A 17,520-nucleotide genomic window follows, 5' to 3' on the forward strand; every position below is an offset into this window, starting at 1 on the left:
TCTGAGAGTGACTGCTGGCAAGGTCTCGAATGGTTAACTGTCCTGGACCATCTCCTTTCAGCCTTCCTCTATCCTGAACTTCCTCAGAACATTGTTAAGAAGAGAAGTTTTTAGCAGGTAGTATTGCCAGGTGAAATACAGGATGGCCAGTTAGATCTGAATTTCAGATAGGCAATCATTTTTTTAGTATAAATATGCTCTAAGTAGTACATGGAATGTACTTATGCTAAAAAATGATTAGCTATTTATCTAACATTTAAATTTAGCTGCTGTTCTAGATTTCTCTTTGCTAAATCTGGTAACTCTTTCAAGAGAGGCAGACGGAATCTTAAAGTTGACAGGCAGGTGCCTGACCTGTGGTGGTGCAGTGGATAGAGCGTCATCCTGGAACCCTGAGGTCGCCGGTTCGAAACCCTGGGCTTGCCTGGTCAAGGCACATATGGAAGTTGATGCTTTCCGCTCCTCCCCTCTTCTCTCTCTCTCTCTCTCTCCCCTCTATAAAATGAATAAATAAAATCTTTAAAAAAAAAGTTGACAAGCAGAACACTGCAAAGGAGTGGGCGCTGCTGGGCCTGGTGGCCCTGGTCAGGCAGTCCCCTGGGGAGCACCTCTACAGTAATCAGAAGGGGATCTGAGCTTTGAAATAGGTGGACCTGGGCTTGAATACAGGCTCTGTCACTTAACTAGCTCTGTGACTTTGGGCAAGGTATTTATCTTCTCCCCACTTTATTTTTCTTCTGTCAAATGGGGATGATAATGATCCCTATTGCATAATGCAAGCTTATTGGAGAAAGGGTCCTCATTCAACTGCGTCTCCCAGTGATTATGCACATAGCAGGCTTTTAAAAAGTGTTTATTGATGTGAGTTGCAAGAATTCTAGAACTGGGCTAAGGAGAGGCTGAATTAAGAACTTTGAAGTTCTTAGAAATCACTTGGTTCAGCTTCCTCCAAATGAGTTTTTGAGGCCCTGAAAATGTTAAATGAGCTGCCTAAAGTCCCAGAGCAGATTTGGTGGGATCAGCAGGGTGGAGAGAACATTTTCTAGATCAGAGGTCTTCCCGGGTCGCCCCCAAACCTCACTACTCCCCTCTGTTAGATAGTTACCAGGGTTCGGAATGAAGTAAGTCTATAACTATAACTTTAGGTTAAGGCCTTTATCCAAAGAGGGTGAGCCAGAACTTTCTCCTCTGCCGTGGGAGTTGAATATGCCCTCTTTGTCTGTCTGCCCAGTTCTGACTTCCTAAGGTTTTTCTTGGAGATGAAATGTTGGGGAAAACAAAATGGTTTTCTCCTCTTCATTTGCCATTCACTGAGCGCTGGATTTAAGCTGGAAGAGAGGTGAACCTGCTGGTCCAGGAAAATATTTATCTTGCATAGCAACAGGCACACAATGTTACTCAGAGAGCAACTGGGGGCCTGGGAGGTCGTGGCACTGGGTTCACGCTGCGGACACAGCTCACTGTTCCCTCACGGTGGCAGTTATGCCTACCACACATTTCTTTGGAAGCCCAGGTAAGCTCAGGGGTGAGCTGTACAGATCCTCAGGGGTCACACGTGCACAGAGAGGGAGCGTCCCTGCTGGCACACTTGGCGAACGCTGACGATTTATCAGCTGCCAAAGGACAACCCCGGAGGCGAGGAACCCCTTCAACATCCAGCAGGGCTGCGAGCCCAGGCTCCTCAGCTCTCCAGTGACACCCAGGGCACCGTCTACCAGGCTCTGTTGATGATCCTTTCCCCTGTCTGCCTCCCCTGAAGCTGACATCACTCTGCTCCATCTCCTCATCAACCGGTCCCACAGAGATTCACTGGCATCTGTTTGAGAGGTGAGGCCATCAAGGCTCAAGACTTCCACCAGGAGAAGCCCTCTAGGGCTCAGGGGCCAGTTTAAAGCCAAGACCCCAGGCTGCCCCACAGAACCCTTCGCATGGAGGGGGAGGAGTATCAGGCTTGGGCTCAAACCTGGAGGAAGCCATTTCTGCCCTGGGACCCGTTTTCCCATGTGAAACAAAGGGGTTAACTAGAGTTATGTCAGGTCCCTTCTCACACAGACAGTGTGTGGCTCTGCTGTATGTGGATGAAACGGGACACACACAGCAGGCTGTGCACAGCCAGGCAAGGGAGCGTAGCAGGTGTACGGCCGCACTGGACGGCTCCTTCCCCGGCCCCTGGGACCATAATCAGGAATGTCCCTTCTTCATGGGCTCGCTGCCTCACATATTTGTTTTTCCATACCTCCTTGGTGTGTCAGGTAAAAGTGACTCAGAGTTTCAGGCTGCAGACAGCAGATGTTTTCCTTCAGCAGGAAGCCTGGAGGGTTGTTTTCTCTGACTTGAAAGCTCCTGTTGCCTCAGGGATTTTTACGGAGACATGCACACAGATGGTCTAGTTGTTCTGACACTTAAAACCATCACAACACACAGACAACACTGTGGGGATTGCAGGGCTGGGGGAGGTGGGAGAGGGTATGGGGATAAATGGTGAGGGAGCGAGACTTGACTTGGGGTGGTGATCACACAGTACAGTGTACAGATGATATGTTGCAGAATTGTGCACCTGAAACCTGTATAATTTTGTTAACCAGTGTCACCCCAATAAATTCGATAAAAAGGAAATAAATCCCAGACTGTCACAAACACCCTTCCTGCACTGACATGTGCGAAGAAAGTTGCAAGGCTGGGCCTCCCTGCCGCTCTGGCTCGCTGGGCAGGAGAGATGTTCCCCAAGACTTCTAGGGCAAAAATCTTGCAAATTGATTCATTTTTAAAAAGAATTGTAGCGTGCAAGGTCACAAAGTGAGTTTATTTGAAAGAAGATAAATTACTATCTTCCACATGTTGGCTACTTTGTGACTTTGGATTTTTGTGTCCTGAGTTTTTTGAAGAGGATCTGATAGGAGTTCACCTTTCTTTGAAGTGGGGAGACCATGGAAATAGCATTAGTACATCCTGACTTGATCCCAAGGGTCCACGGACCCCCGACTACACGAAACACCTCCTTTCCCAGTCTTCTGTTCCCAGCCTGTAACACAAATACCTGGTCTCTTGGAGGAGTGTGTCATGGTGGACAAGGCAGCTCTGCGGCCAGAGAGACCTCAGTTCAAATCCCAGCTCTGACACTTAGAACCATGAAAACGGAAGTAAGTATATAGTTAACATGTTTCAGTTTCAGTTCTCTCATGTAAAAATGAGAGAACAGTGACTCCTATAGCTGTTGTCAGAATTAAATGATATGAAAACATATATCCCTAAAACTATGGCTGGCACCTGGCAGGTGCTGGTATTGGTCTTAGTGGACTGGGCGGGAACTGCTTTCTCACATCGCAGGGTGTCAGCTGCCTCAAGGACAGGGCAGGCCCTGCTCCCCCCAGCTGGGAATCCTCTGGCCTTTCCCTACAGAAGGGAGCAGGCCAGGGAAGCTCTCTCCCTGCTGTAACCGGGAGAGAGAGGTGATTCAGAGGCCTAAAGCCTCAGGGGGCGAAGCAGACACTTTGAGTAGATGTAACCCATTAGCCATTAAAATGATCAATTAGGTGACAGCGTTGAAATGCTGTCAACTCAGCATTCCACCCACGCCTGGCTCTCACTCATCTCTCAAGCCTGACACCTACTAAACACTCAATAAATACACTTAATAGATAAATAAATTTCAATGTCAATAAATAAATTTAACTTGTTAAATAAGTAGAGAGAAAGTGTTCATAAAATAACCTTCACTGGAAAAGTCAGAACAGAAATTATGGGCACATTATGATTATGATTAGGTAATAACTACATCTATGAATATACATAGACAGATATTAGCATTGTGGGAGAAATACACAAATGTAGCATTGTGGGAGAAATGCCATTTCCTTTCTTAAAATGAAGATTTTAAGCAATGTTTTAAAATTACTTTAGTAATAAAAATTCTAAAAATCAAGCAAGAAGCTTTAGTTATAGAGCAACGGGCACCCAGGCAGGTGGCGTGGTGTGGTGTGGATTAGGATCCCACTTCTAGCTGAGTGTCTCAGGGCCTCAGTTTCCCCCACTGTAAAAGCAGGTTAATAACAGATGCTCTGCTCACAGGGTTGTGGTCAGGCTCACACAGGGTGGTCTGTGTAAAGGGCATGGCCATGGTTCCTCATGGTTTCCTGCCATCTTTTCTGGTGAGTTGGTTGTAAATGGGGCCAGCTCTAAACTTCAGCACATCATTGCTGGGTGCTGGACCTTCAGTGACAAAGGATCTTAATGCGCCTGCTAGAGGCAACCAGTACCCTTCCAGGGGATGCAGTGGTCTCAGGATCAAACCCAAGCTGTCCCATTTTGGGCCGAGAGCTAGCTTTCAGGAGACAGAGTCAAGGTCTCAAATAAATCCATCTGGAATGTAGCAGGAGGTGTCAGATGGGAATAAAAACTAAAACAAAGTCCGCCACATGCAGGCATGGTTCCACACATGTTCTTCGTAGTCGAGGGACAATTTTAGTAAAACTCAGGCATCTGGCTATGGGGAGGGGGCCACGGTGCAGAGCCCCCTTTGAAGACTGTTGTTGAGAGTGATTCTAAGTCTCGTGCCGCCACCCAGCCTGCTGTCTGTCCCGTAGGCTGGTGGGGAGGCATATGGAGAAGAGCGTTAGGGATGGAAGAACACACAGAAACCTCGGGTCCTGCCCCTCATTGTACTGAAAGGGGATCAAATCTAATTGGAGCAGGACTCACTGGCTGTCAGGGGAATGGAGCCCCATGGCCCTGCTTCCTGTCCAGGCTTCTCCCTCTGCCCCTGTCTACTGACCCCCCCCCCCCCCCCAGGGTTTGCCAGCTCTGAAGCAAAGTCTGCCCTGCTGCCCCCTCATGTGATCACACTTGTGGAGGAAGCCTGAATAAGCATCACTCCTCAGTGCGAGCTACAGGGCTCATTCTGTTTGGAAACAGGGATGTGCGACGTCCGGGGAGGAGGAGCCATGCAAAGAGTCATGGCCAGTTTTCTTGAGACAGATCATCACAGAATGCATAGAAGTATCACTTTTTTCACAATGTTAATCAAGACTTTAGAAACATGACCATTCCCTTTGCCTCAATATTTCCATTTCTAAGAATTTTTCCTTAGGAAATAATCATAGATGAAAAGAGACTGATCTGCAGAAATGGGTATCAGAGCACAATTACATCAGTGAGAACACTAGAGACCACCCACATGTCCGACAGCGAGAGTTGCTTAAGTAATCCAGGGGCTAGCGCGCAGCTATTACAACGACACTGTGGACAAATGGCTAATCACCGGGGAGAAAACTGATGGTGTTCATTACATTTAAAAAAGCAGGATGGAACACTATATGTAAGAAAAACCCAATTTTGTTGTTATAAATGCTTTGGGGAGAAAAGTTTGGAAGGAAATATACGAAAATGTAACCAGTGATTAGTATTGGTTGTGCAACTGATAACTTTATTTTAATATTTCTCTAGATTTTTCTCAATTTTAAACACATGAACACATACTCACTTTAAACTCAGAGATAAATGTCATTAAGAAGGAATTCTTGCCTGACCAGGTGGTGGCGCAGTGGATAGAGTGTCGGACTGGGATGCGGAGGACCCAGGTTCGAGACCCTGAGGTCGCCAGCTTGAGCACAGACTCATCTGGTTTGAGCAAAAAAAAGCTCACCAGCTTGGACCCAAGGTCGCTGGCTTGAGCAAGGGGTTACTCGGTCTGCTGTAACCCCATGGTCAAGGCACATATGAGAAAGCAATCAATGAACAACTAAGGTGTCGCAATGAAAAACTGATGATTGATGCTTCTCATCTCTCTCCATTCCTGTCTGTCTGTCCCTATCTATCCCTCTCTCTGTCTCAGTAAAAAAAAATCTTGGATGTTTTTTCATGTTCTCTGACACGGACATAGAGCTGAAAACACAGACATGCATAAACCCCGTGTTCCAGGGAGGTGGTACTCAGAGCAGACACAGTCTTGGCAGAGGTTTTGAGCTGTTTCAATCTGAAACCCCTTGGAACCCTACAGGTGGGTTTCACCCATAGCTTGGGTCAGTTTCGCTCCTTGGGTCTGCAGGACGCTCAGCTGCCTGGGGCAGATGGTTCAGCCCTGGGCCCTGGAGCTCTGAGTTTAATCCTTTCACTGAGGCAGTTCCCTCTAAAATGCTGAAAATAACACCCGCCCTGCAGCCGCTTCCATCAGCGGCCCTTTTCACTAGTGGATCAGAGAGAAAGAAGCCTTGTGGGCGTTGGAAGCCAGCTGCCTGGGATCATGGAGCAAGGAAGCAAAGAGAGCCCAAGCAGAGGCAGAGGATCAAGAAGCCCCAGCAGTGGTTGAGGGAAGAGGGACCCGGAGGGCAGGGTGGGCAAGCAGGCAGGAGAAACAGCTTCCACTCCACAGCTGTATAACGACAGAGCCCTGACAAAGGGGAGCCGTGGCTTTTGCTTTGTAGATATAACTGCCCCACAGAGGCGCTCCCCACCCCATCCTGGCTGTCACCTTCTGACCCCAGAGCTCTTGGCCCAGGCAGCATATTACCTCGTTGTTGGTGCCGACGTCCAGCAGGACAGGGAGGCACTGCTGTGGGTTGACCCCTCCGCACGCCGTGTACAGGGCCAGCTTGCCGACGGGGATGCCCATGCCATAGCAGCCCAGGTCTCCCAAGCCCAGGATGCGCTCCCCGTCAGTCACCACCACGGCCTGGAAAACAAAGCCCTGTCAGTCACGAACAGCACCTCCCATGACCAAGTGCGTGCTGGTCCCAACAGCTCTAGCACGTCCGGCCTGACATCACTGCCTCTGCTGGGGAATGAAACAGCTTGTCTGGGATAAGGCCAAAGGATTCATTCAACTGCAGGTGGTGGGTCCTCCTCCCACCCGGCTCCTTTCTGGGAGGCTGGTGAGAAACCCCACCGAGGTGAGATGACAGAAAGACACCTGTCTTGCATTCAGAGCTTGGGGTGGGGCCTGCAGACACAGCTAGAGGAAAAACACATCTAGTCACTCTCCCTCAAAGAAACCAGGCAGATACTCTCAGCTTGAGATCTGAGGGGCAGGAAGGAAGGACATGAGCAAAGGAGATAATGAAAATAAGTGTTGGAGCTGCTGCTACAACCCCGGTTCAGAGACCTTGCTCTCGGGGCCGGGGCTCCTGGAGTATAATAAATCCAATGTGCAAAGCACAGAGCTCCTGGGACTTGTGCTGGGGTCACTATTTCGCACGAAAGCCAGAGGTTTCTCAGCTGTACTGGGATTATTTTTGTTTTTTGGCAAATAATCACTGAGGGGATACTAGGTAATAGACATAGTGCTAGTTCAAGGCCTACCTACTGTGAATGAGCAGATGCTGAGGAAGCTGATGGATATTCATTTATTCATTCCCTTAATACATATTTATGAAGCACCTACTGTGCATAAGACACTGTATCAGATCCTGGGGGAAGGAGCTCATCTGTAAAAGCAAGAACCCAGCCCTTAAAGAAGTAAGGGGCCTAAAGAGAGATGGAACATGTGCACTTATAATTATGACTCTGGGAGGACAGTGGGAGGGGGTGGAATAGGACACGGGCAGCAGAGACTGGGGAAGGGACACGGCTTCCTGGATGAGGGGACACCCCACCAGACCTGGACGGGTGGAGATTGTCCATCAGGGGTGTGGTTGGGAGGAAGGCATTTGATACAAAAGGAAACTAAGATCCAGGGTAGAAGTAGGGTGGGGTACAGGGCAGGGCATGGAAAGAAGGAATGGAAGTCAGGCAAGAATCAAACTGTGAAGGGCCTTGGAGAGCCGTTGCAGGTGACAATGAAGTTGTTTATAGGTCACCCCAAGCTGCTCATCATCACTGGGTCCCTCCATCTTTAAATGAGTTAAATTTAAAGGCCACTCATTTCTTCATTGGAATGGCTTTGGGTCAGACATAGGACCAGCTCTGAGCTGTGGATGTCCTGGTTGGCCCCAAGCGTGATGCCCACAGGCAATATAGGGGTCAGTTCTATCCATGAAGGTATAATGTTGGGTATGGGGAATGAAAAGATAAAGACCCATCCTTGCCCTGTAAGAATTTATAATCCAGTACCCAAAGGGCCCAAGGCATCTCATCTTTTCTCTCTCTCTCCAAGGGCGAGTGCACACAAGGGCTGTGCTGCCTTTTGGTAGAAATAGGTATAGAGATTCTTAAAAAACACTTTTGCTTCTGGAAAGGGAGCTCTGGAAAGTGCCACAGACCCACACAGATGACCATTCCTCTCTGGGAAGAGTGCTCACAACCCACACCTCACCTGGTCCTCTCATGGCCCCGGGGGTAGGCAAGTCTAAGATTGTTATCCCCATGTCACAGGTGAGCAAACTGAAGCCCTGACACCCTCATGTACTGTACATATTTAAGTATCAGCCACATGCCAGAAACTGGATTTGATGTTTTCACATCAGTTATCTTAGAAAGATTAGATGACTCACCCAGGCCGCCTTGTTGTGTATGTGGCAGGCTGGGGTTTTAATCAGCTTTGGCTTCCTGGCTCAGGACTCCTTCTACTGCCCCATTCGACTGGGTCACAGCACCTGTGCTTTTGGCAAAGCTCTGCCCTGTCTCAGTGCCACCCTCTCCACAGCCTCCTCGGACTCCCTGGCAGCATTCCCTGGTGGAATCTGTGCCCTCATGCTGGCCCTGGGTGCCCAAACCCTGTCTGGTCCCTTCTCTACCATCTCCCCTAATCAAAGCTTTCCGACTCTGGTTCTCATTCCCTTAGAATTTCTCTCTGCTGAGGGCCAGTGAGCGACATGCAGTTAAATCCACTGCTACTCCATGCTGTTAACCCTACAACTCTGGGGTCTTTCCAGATGGTAACAGGGCGTCAAGGACACCCTCCCAGACTGGAATGTTCCAGGACATCCTACTGCACCCCAACTCCTCCACCCGTCATCCACTCTTAATCCCACCGTGCTAATGGCTAGGATATCGCAACAGCTTCACAGACAGACTCTCATCTTTATCCCAGTCTCTCCTGACAACCAGGGTCAGGTTCATTGTCTCAGAAGCGCATTTACATTATGCCATTCCCAGGCTCAAAGGTCTTTAGTAACTTCTAACTGTCTATAAACTAGAGCTCAAAACGCTTAACTCTTTAATGACTTGAACCCAACATACCTTCTTAAACATATCTCCTGCTACTCATCCATACACAATTGTCCACTCTAGCCAAATTGGCCTCCTCGCTCCTGCCAGATACCCTCTGACTTCACCAACAACCCTTGACCGGTCAGCCTCCACACTCCCCTGTCCTAGGAGGCCCTTCTCTTCTTTCCCAGTGGTGTCAATCCTGCCCGTTGCGATTGAATGTGATTTCTCCCAACACTTGTTATGTCTACAATGTACCTGGCCTGCTTACCCTTCCTGTCTGCCTGCCTGCCTTCCAAGCACCACATTTGCTACTTAGACATTTGATAGTGATAGCATTTGGGTTCTTATTTAATATATTTTTTTAAATGCTGATTTTATCTCAACAAATAGCCTAAAGGTTAATGGCAGGGGTTTTGGAGTCTGATAACCAGTATTTGAATTTGGCTCTTTGATGATTTGCCACATGTAATCTTGAGTCAACAGGTAACTTTTTGAATTTCAATTTCCCATGAAATGGGGATAATAATAATAATAATACCTAACTCATCAGGTTGTTGTAAAGAAGAAATAAAATAATATGTCTTATTTTAACCAGGTGCCTTGTATAAAGTATGCGATCAGAAAATGGTGCTGCTCTTAGGCATATAATGATGATTATTGGGGTAAAGATTATATATTAGAATTTTTAATTGTTTCATCCCTCTAGTTCAATATTAGCACAGAGAAACTATGCACTGATTATTTGTTAAGTGAGTAAATGAAAGGGAAATAAAGGGGCGACCTTGGCAAATGCAGCTTTTAAGCCTGGCTATGTGAAGCTCAACAGTGTTCTAACCTTGACAGCATCGGGCATTCCAGTGGCTTTTACTGTGGTCTCTAAGCAGATGCTTATAGCTAATAGGCCGCTGGACACTGACACTGGAGGTCCAAGAGTCCTCTCAAACTCTGCAATCCTTAACTAAATGAATGCGCTTTTCCCTTTTACACCTTTAAAACCTTTTACTTCTGCTGTCCTCCCTCACTTTGCTACTTCCTATCTCCCAGGCTCAAAACTGTCCAGTCTGCTTCGGCTCCTCTCTGTCATTAGTTAACCACAGCTAAATGGTCGCCAAGTTCTGCTGATTTGACCTGCTCTATATTTTCCCCAGCTGGTCCATGATCTTCATCCACGCTACTGCCTTCGATCACCTGACCACTGCAGCGCTCCCCGGACTGGTCTCAATACTCTCTGATCCTCCCTATTCCACTTCATTTCATTTTTACAAAGCACACTCAGGTTTGTCATGTTCTTGCCACCGCACCTCTAGTGGCTCCTGATTCTATAACATGAAACTCAAATAACTCAGACTGGATTTAAGGCTTTCCATGGTCTACGTACAATCTGCTCTTTGAATTCCCCTTTATTCCACCCCATGCTGTATTCAAACTAAAACATAAGAAAGGATTGTACTTTCTTGACTATATGCCATTTTACTTCTCTTTCCCTATAGTTCTTGATCTGAATCCTACAACCCTTTCATGTTTCAAAGAACAGTTCAAAAGGCACCTTCTTCCATGAAGCCTCCTCCTCTGAATTCTCCAAGCGTTTTCCTCTTGCACAGCACCTTTTGCTTTCTTATAGTTGCTTCCTTGCCTTCACAGTAGCTCTAAGCTCTTTGGCGCAAGTAACAGGCCTTATCATCTTTGATTCTGCAGCAATTAGGTCGGCTTCTGCAATGTGATATGAACTTAATAAGTGGTGGACAATGCGATGGGTCCACCAGAGACAACCAAGGATCTTCTCCATGAAACTGAGTGCAGACCTGGTGTAGATAAAAGTTCAGAGAGAATATTCTGCCTCTTATTTTTCACGACATCAACACAGCCGATGCCAGGGCCACTCGTGCAGTGGAGGACAGAAGGCTGAGGGCAAGTCCAAGCAGCATCGTGGGGTTTGAGAGCCCAGCAACAACCATCAGCAAAACACAGGATCAGTTTCGTTGTTTGGATGGCTTTGACAACTCACATTTCCTCTGTATTTCAGGTGACTCAGGGAAGATTCAGATGGCTAGTTATGGGTGCCACATTCTTCCTCTGTCCACCTAGCCTGGACTGACAGCCTCTTCTGGCTTATCAGCCATGTTCCTTAGCCTAGGTGGACCCAATGGAGCTGACCCCAGATTAACCTGAGGGTCATGAGTCCTTGCTTCCTCCGGCTCTGGTTTCCTTGGGCTCACACCTGTGGTCACAGGCGCCCACAGCACGCGGTGTGCGTCCTCTCCTTTCACCCCTCCTGTGCTCCTCCCCCTCCTCTTTTTTCCCTCTTTCTTTCAATGGCTTCAATAATATACATTCCATAGTTTCAAATCTTGGTTCCATTTCTCACAAGCAAAAAACCTAGCCTCTCAGCTTCCTTGCCTATAAAACGTGGATATAACAGTGCCTGCCTCAGGCAGGGTCGTTAGGAGAAGCCAGTGAGTTCATCTGTGCACAGCACTGAGCAGAATGCCGTGTGGGGCGGACATGACGATGCGCTGCTGAGACCCCTTTCAGGAATGAAGGGGTTATTTCCCCCACTGTAACCTTAGCCATCAGCCCACTTTGGGAATTTCAAGAGAGCCACCTTGCCCAAAGTCATACCCCCTTCCAAGGGCAGCAGCTAATGACTGACGAGCACAGGGGATGAAGGCCCGGCTCTCTTGCCCCAACTCAGGATGAATTTGAAGGGCCACCCCAGCTTCAGAGCCTCCTCATGGGCTCGGCTCCGTCCTGACGACTCAGCCCACCTTCTACCTCTCTGCTCCATCCTGCCTCCTTCCTTTCTGCTGGTGCCAATCCCACGAGCAGTCCCTAATAGGCTCCTAACATGCTAATTTCTATCTCAGACTGGAGTTTCCCAGGAACTCCAACTTCTGACGCTGAGTAGAGTGGGGTTTAACACACGGTGGGCCCACGCGTGAGAGGCGGGCACTTGGTGCTTGCATCTGGTCCAAGTTTATACGTCTCAGCGTCTCAGCGGCCGGTGCGCGGAGGCAGAGGGGCTCCCATGACCCCAGGGCCCCAGCCGCCGCTCAGCGCCTCGCCCCAAAGCTGTTGGCCTGGGGGAGGGAGAGATTTAGGGGCTTGGGAAAATGTTGGGGAGGAGGGCTGTTCTCAGCTGAGCCTTCTTCCCAGCTTGGGCAACGGCCACTGTGGGAAAAAGTCAGAAAAGCAGTTCTCACCCCTCCTGGTGATTTATGCGGGGTAGCTCTGGAGCTGGCTGCCCCCTCTTCCCCGAACAAGAGGGCGGGTATTGGGGGGGGGGACGACGACAAGATAAGACCGCATGTCCCCTCAGCCCTGGGCGGTGGCCTCACTTCCTCTCAGTCCCCTTCTCTTACATCTCAGTTTGTGGCTCTGCTTTCTGGCTGGGAAACCACTGAAAATCACCTTTTATCTTCCAACTTGAGTCAGAAGCTCCTCTGAACCACCCCTTCCTCCAGCCAAGTAGCCAGCAACATCAGGGGCCAAAGTTACCTGTGCCGTGAAAAACTGCCCGGCAGCTGAGGGGGCGGTTCGGCCGCAGCTGGGTGGCCTCAACACCGACGCGTGGGTGACCGCAGGCAAGTCGCCTCCCCTCAGCTTTCTCAGCTGGGCAAAGGCACACCACGACCTCTTCTTTAGGACCCACCTCAGGGGTTTCTGAAGCACTCCTTACTCCTCTCTGGTCTCGGACTGTGAGGATCAAGTGAAATAAGGAAGGCGAAGGAGGCGTCAGCTCCCAAGTATCATGAAAGGAGTAAGGAGCAGAGAGATTCCCTACCTAAGTAAGAGAGGCCTGCATCTCCTCTTTTCGAGGCAACTGGAGAACACACGCCAGTAAACAAGGAAGACTGCAGCCTGGAACGTTATGAACCTTTGAAAGAGCTGTCCGGGGGTGAGGAGGACGGAGCTCCAGTGAAAGGCTGGTGGATAGGGCAGGGCGGGGACTGGGGCCAGCCAGGAACAGCTCCGTCAGCCCTAATTGTTTACATGCCAAACTACAAGCCTAATGTTCGCAGAGTTCCTGGGTTTTCCAGAGAAGCAAAAGAATTCATTCATTCATTAATTGAAACAAATTCAAGTGCTTTGCTTTTTAAATGAAGTCTCCTGATTTTAGAATGTTAACTTCGAGTTCAAAACTTTCAAAAACCACTGAGGGTCAAATTAAACATGTCCAGGGGCCAACTCACACGGCTGCCCATTTGTGGTCTGTGATTTCCAGGTAACGGGCCGCCTCCATGGCCTCCTTAAGCCTCTGTGTCTCTTCCCTGTGCTGCTGTGAGCCACAGCTCCCCCCCCCCCCCCCCCGCCAACCCTTCCTCCTTCAGCAATGACAACATCCACATCAGTGCCCTTAAGTCTCGAACAGGCTTTATTGTAGTTAATCCTTGCAACAGAAAAGCAAGGATCAGAGAGGTTGTCTGCACACACAGCAGGTAAGTGGAAGGATAAGACTAGAACCCATTCTGTCTGATTACAAGACTGACCTCCAAATTTCTACAAAGTGAGATGGGAATAAAAGAGGGGGGGTGGCACCAGGCATTCCCTCACTCACGCTGGGGTACTGCCGGGCCAATGGCCAGTCAGTCGCCTGTCTGCTCCTCACCCCCAGGTTCTCTCTTTGGCAGCACGGGCACAGTCTACTGTAGTTGTTCCCAGGTCAGTCTCTCACTAGACTGCGGGCTCCCCGAGGTTGGGCCTGCACACCTTTATCCCGGAACTCCCGGGGAACTCGTCCAGCGTGGCTACTCACTGAATGGTTACCAAGTGCAGCTGCATTAGCTGCACTGGCCCAGGTCACTCATGTAACTTACACAGAGGCCCTGGGTGTCTCTCTTTATTTGAGTCCTGCCTCTTCCAAAGTGACCCCAAAGCCCAGCTTCTCTTCCACTAAAATCACAACAGTTGCTGTCTTCAACTCTCTAGTAATTAGCATTCAGAACTTAGAAAGTTCTCCAACTATGTTTGTTGAAGCTAACAAATATTTAGTGCCGAAGGTTCTGTTTTGAATTTATATCTTGATTTCTGAACTGGAGTGAATTGAGTTGGGGTCAGTCTGTGTTTTCATTCTGCATTCCTCACAGCAGGGCCCTGAGGGTCTGCAAGTTTTGCCCTGACAAGAGGAGCGATCAGAACCCGAAATGGTGCTCCCCCTGACCCCCTTCCAAGCCCCCAATTCAACCTGGAGGAAGGAGCACCTTTCTTTTGCTGGTCAAGGCCTTTTGTCATTCTTTCTAATTTCTTGTAACTAGCACAAAGGCACAGTATGTGTGGGTGGAGACTGCGCCTCTCCACTCCTGGCACAGTGCCCAGTACATGAAAGACGCTCACCAAGTCCATCAAGCGACTTCATTCAACTCAGCAAGCATCTGCTGAGTGCCTGCTATGCATGAGGGTTCACCATGGTGAGCTGTCCAGGAAGGCGGGAAGATTAGTCTGCAGGACCTCAGCAGTATGTCCCTGCGGGGAAGGCTGGAGTTAACTGCCATCGAGCGAGCTGCCTTCCCTTGATGTTCTCAAGATTTTATTATAGATTCATCCTGGGCACACCCTGGAAATTTGCTTCTTCTGGGACTAGGACCAAAACCTGCAGGGCCAAGGCCTGCGTGTAACTGGAGTCTCAGCAGATAAGCAGGAAAGAGGAGCACAGGGCGGAATCACAGCCAGATGGAGATGGATGAAAACGAGCTCTTCCTGGGGGTCTGAAGTCCGAGGGCCCGTCCTACCTTCTCTGGTTCTGAATGCCACCAGACCCTCCAAGAAAGCCAAAGTGAGCAGGACACACAGAGAAGTAGGGAGAGAGAAGCTGTACGTGGGGCTTGGATGACAGAGGCGGGGGTGGCTCAGGGAACGGGCAGGGACAGAGGGAGGAAGGCCTGGCCAGCAAACAGTGGAGTGTCCTGGTTCCCAGTAGAGGCGGGACGATGCCAGCCCTGGCCCAGAGCGGTGCTTCTACAGGGCACGCTCGGTCAGCTGCGGCCCTCCCAGCGTCGGTGCCAGGAATGCCGTCACCACCAGTCAGCAGATGTTGTGCGTTTTTGCTTCATCCACTTTGATTGTGAAAGCGACAGTGATCTTAGACGCCAGAGCCCCTCCAACACTTACAGAAATCTCAAAGGCACGAGGAAACCTGGGGTTATAGCCAGAGGCTAACAAGTTTCTACAAAGCTGCATGGTTTATATTTTAAAATTAATATATATATTGCATCCTGTATTTTTTCCTGTTTATGATATACTTTTTTTTTAGTGAAATAGATTTTCCAGGAAGAAGTGCCAAGTTATGCTGTTCCTCTGCCTGCAGGCCCCCCCCTCTACCACCACCTGCTGTCTACAACCCAGTGTGAAGTTTTGTTTGTCATAGCTTTTTAATTGTTGTTGCAGAATGTCCCCACCCTGCTTCCTACTCTATCCAATAACTGTTCAAACTCTACTCCTCGATTCAAGGCCCTGTTCTAATGTCACCTCTCCCATGGAGTCTTCCTAGATTTCCCTCAAGCTAAAAGTCATCTCTGCCTCTTTGAACGCCCCTAGCTCTCTTTGTGCAACTTGTTTACCTCTAATCAAGTTCCACCGTGATAGTGTTTTTGTGTCTCCATCTTATTGTTCTCATGAAAAATCAGCTGCATGAGAAGAGGGTCCGTGTCTGATTTCCCCCAGTATCCAGCATAGCAGCTGGCAGCGCTCCATACATGCTGAACATATCGTCAGACTACTACGGCTATTATTATTAACAATTATAATGCATCAATAATAATATATTAAACTATTAATAAAGGACAATTTCACGTGAGTGCCTGGTTAGTGCAAACGTCTGCCCTGTGGTACAGCAGCGCTTGGCTGCTCCAGGCCTGTGGGCTCGGCCTGGGGATGGGGGCAGTGTCTTGACGCCAGTGTTGCAATAGCTCATTCTGAAGCTGGGAATGACTCTTGTCCAGGCTGCAAGGATTCATCCAACAATAGAACAACAGCAAAGAAAACAGAATCGTACCTTAATATTGTCTTCTGGCCAAGAGTTCAGCATCGTTGCAATGTGGCCCTTGTCGTGAATGGTGATAAACAGCCCACTAGGAGAAACAAAACACGTACACACAGAGAAACGAGGCAGTCAGACTAGGAACAAAGCAAAGGCTGAAGTATTGTGTATCATTGTGTCACTTAATTTTGTCCACAGGTCTGGCCAAGAGGGATCCTTGCCCAAAGCCCCAACTGTTTAGAAGGTCCTGCTCTGGTCCTCATTCAATTTCTCCTCTCTGCAGGGCAAGGAGCCCATGGGATGAGGGATGTGCCCACTGGAGCCTGGGCTTGCCAGACCCGTCACGCCCCTTCCTCCCTCTACACCAGGCACACAGCACATCAGAATTCTCTGGCTGAATGGCCCCAGTACTGCTTTCAGCGACTGTGTAAGGCTCTTCTCCAGGTCCCACTCTCTGAGTATAGACCACACCGCAGCGGGTGGGCCCCTAAGCCTGGGGCTGTGACTGGAACTTGGACAGGTGGGTTGGAGTGTCCAGAAACATGTACATGAGGTCTCTTGTAGTGGGGGGTGGCGCTGGGGATGGGGGAGGTGTGAGCTGCCAGCCCTGAGCCATTTTTTTTTCTGCACTGCTAGAAACTAAAAATTCTAAATTCAAACTCGGCCTCCCAGACCATTATGAAGGTAGGTAGGTATGTCTGGAAAGGCAGGAGGCTGAAACATATTTTACTAAACAGTTTATTATCTTGTTTAGAACTTAGACCATGTATATGGACCTGAGTCTTATGCCCTGGGATTAGGGATGAGAGAACATGTGTACCTGGGCTGCGGAGTGGCGAACGGTACAGAATATGGCAAGCAGTTTGCGCCTCTTAAAGGCACTTCAAACTTAACATGGCCAAAACCAAATTGGCGATCTAATCTTCTACCATTATGACTCAAAAACAAGACAAAAATAAAGACCTAAGACAAATCTGATTCTATTCCCTTTCTTAGGAAATATTACCCCCTATACATCTATTGAACAATCCCAAACCCTGGAGTCATCCTTGATATTTTCCCCTCCCCTTTAATACAATCCATTGCCATGTCCTTCAATTCTACTTCCCACATAGCTCCTGGTTCATACACTGGGCCAAACTCCTGATATTGCTTCCTTAAAGTACCACAATAACTTTGTGACATCTCTTCTTATCTCTCTCCAGTTTATTTTTTATCTTCTTTTCCATATGAGAGGAAGGGAGATAGAAAGACAGATTACCACATGTGCCCCGACCAGGATCCACCCAGCAACCCTGTCTGGGGCCGATGATCTGCCGATCTGGGGCCATGATCACAACCGAGCTATTTTTAGTGCCTGAGGTGCAGACTCCAGAGAGCCATCCTCAGCTCCCAGGGCCAATGTGCTCAAATCAATCTAGCCATGATTGCGGGAAGGGATAAGAAAGAGAAAGGGATAGGGG

At 48.8% G+C, this 17,520-nt stretch overlaps 1 protein-coding gene across 1 annotated transcript in view; it reads right to left on the minus strand.

Annotated features, from left to right (window-relative positions):
- The window catches only part of ME3 (malic enzyme 3), a 210,093-nt gene that overhangs the window by 61,311 nt on the left and 131,262 nt on the right, over nt 1-17,520 (minus strand). The window contains exons 5-6 of the mRNA XM_066370372.1: nt 16,073-16,148; nt 6,506-6,667 (exon numbers count right to left, since the gene is read on the minus strand). Coding sequence (XP_066226469.1) covers nt 6,506-6,667; nt 16,073-16,148 — 238 coding nt within the window. The remainder of the gene's footprint in view (nt 1-6,505; nt 6,668-16,072; nt 16,149-17,520) is intronic.

This window comes from Saccopteryx leptura, chromosome 1 (genome assembly GCF_036850995.1).
Source record: "Saccopteryx leptura isolate mSacLep1 chromosome 1, mSacLep1_pri_phased_curated, whole genome shotgun sequence".
NCBI classification, from domain to species: Eukaryota; Metazoa; Chordata; class Mammalia; order Chiroptera; family Emballonuridae; genus Saccopteryx; species Saccopteryx leptura.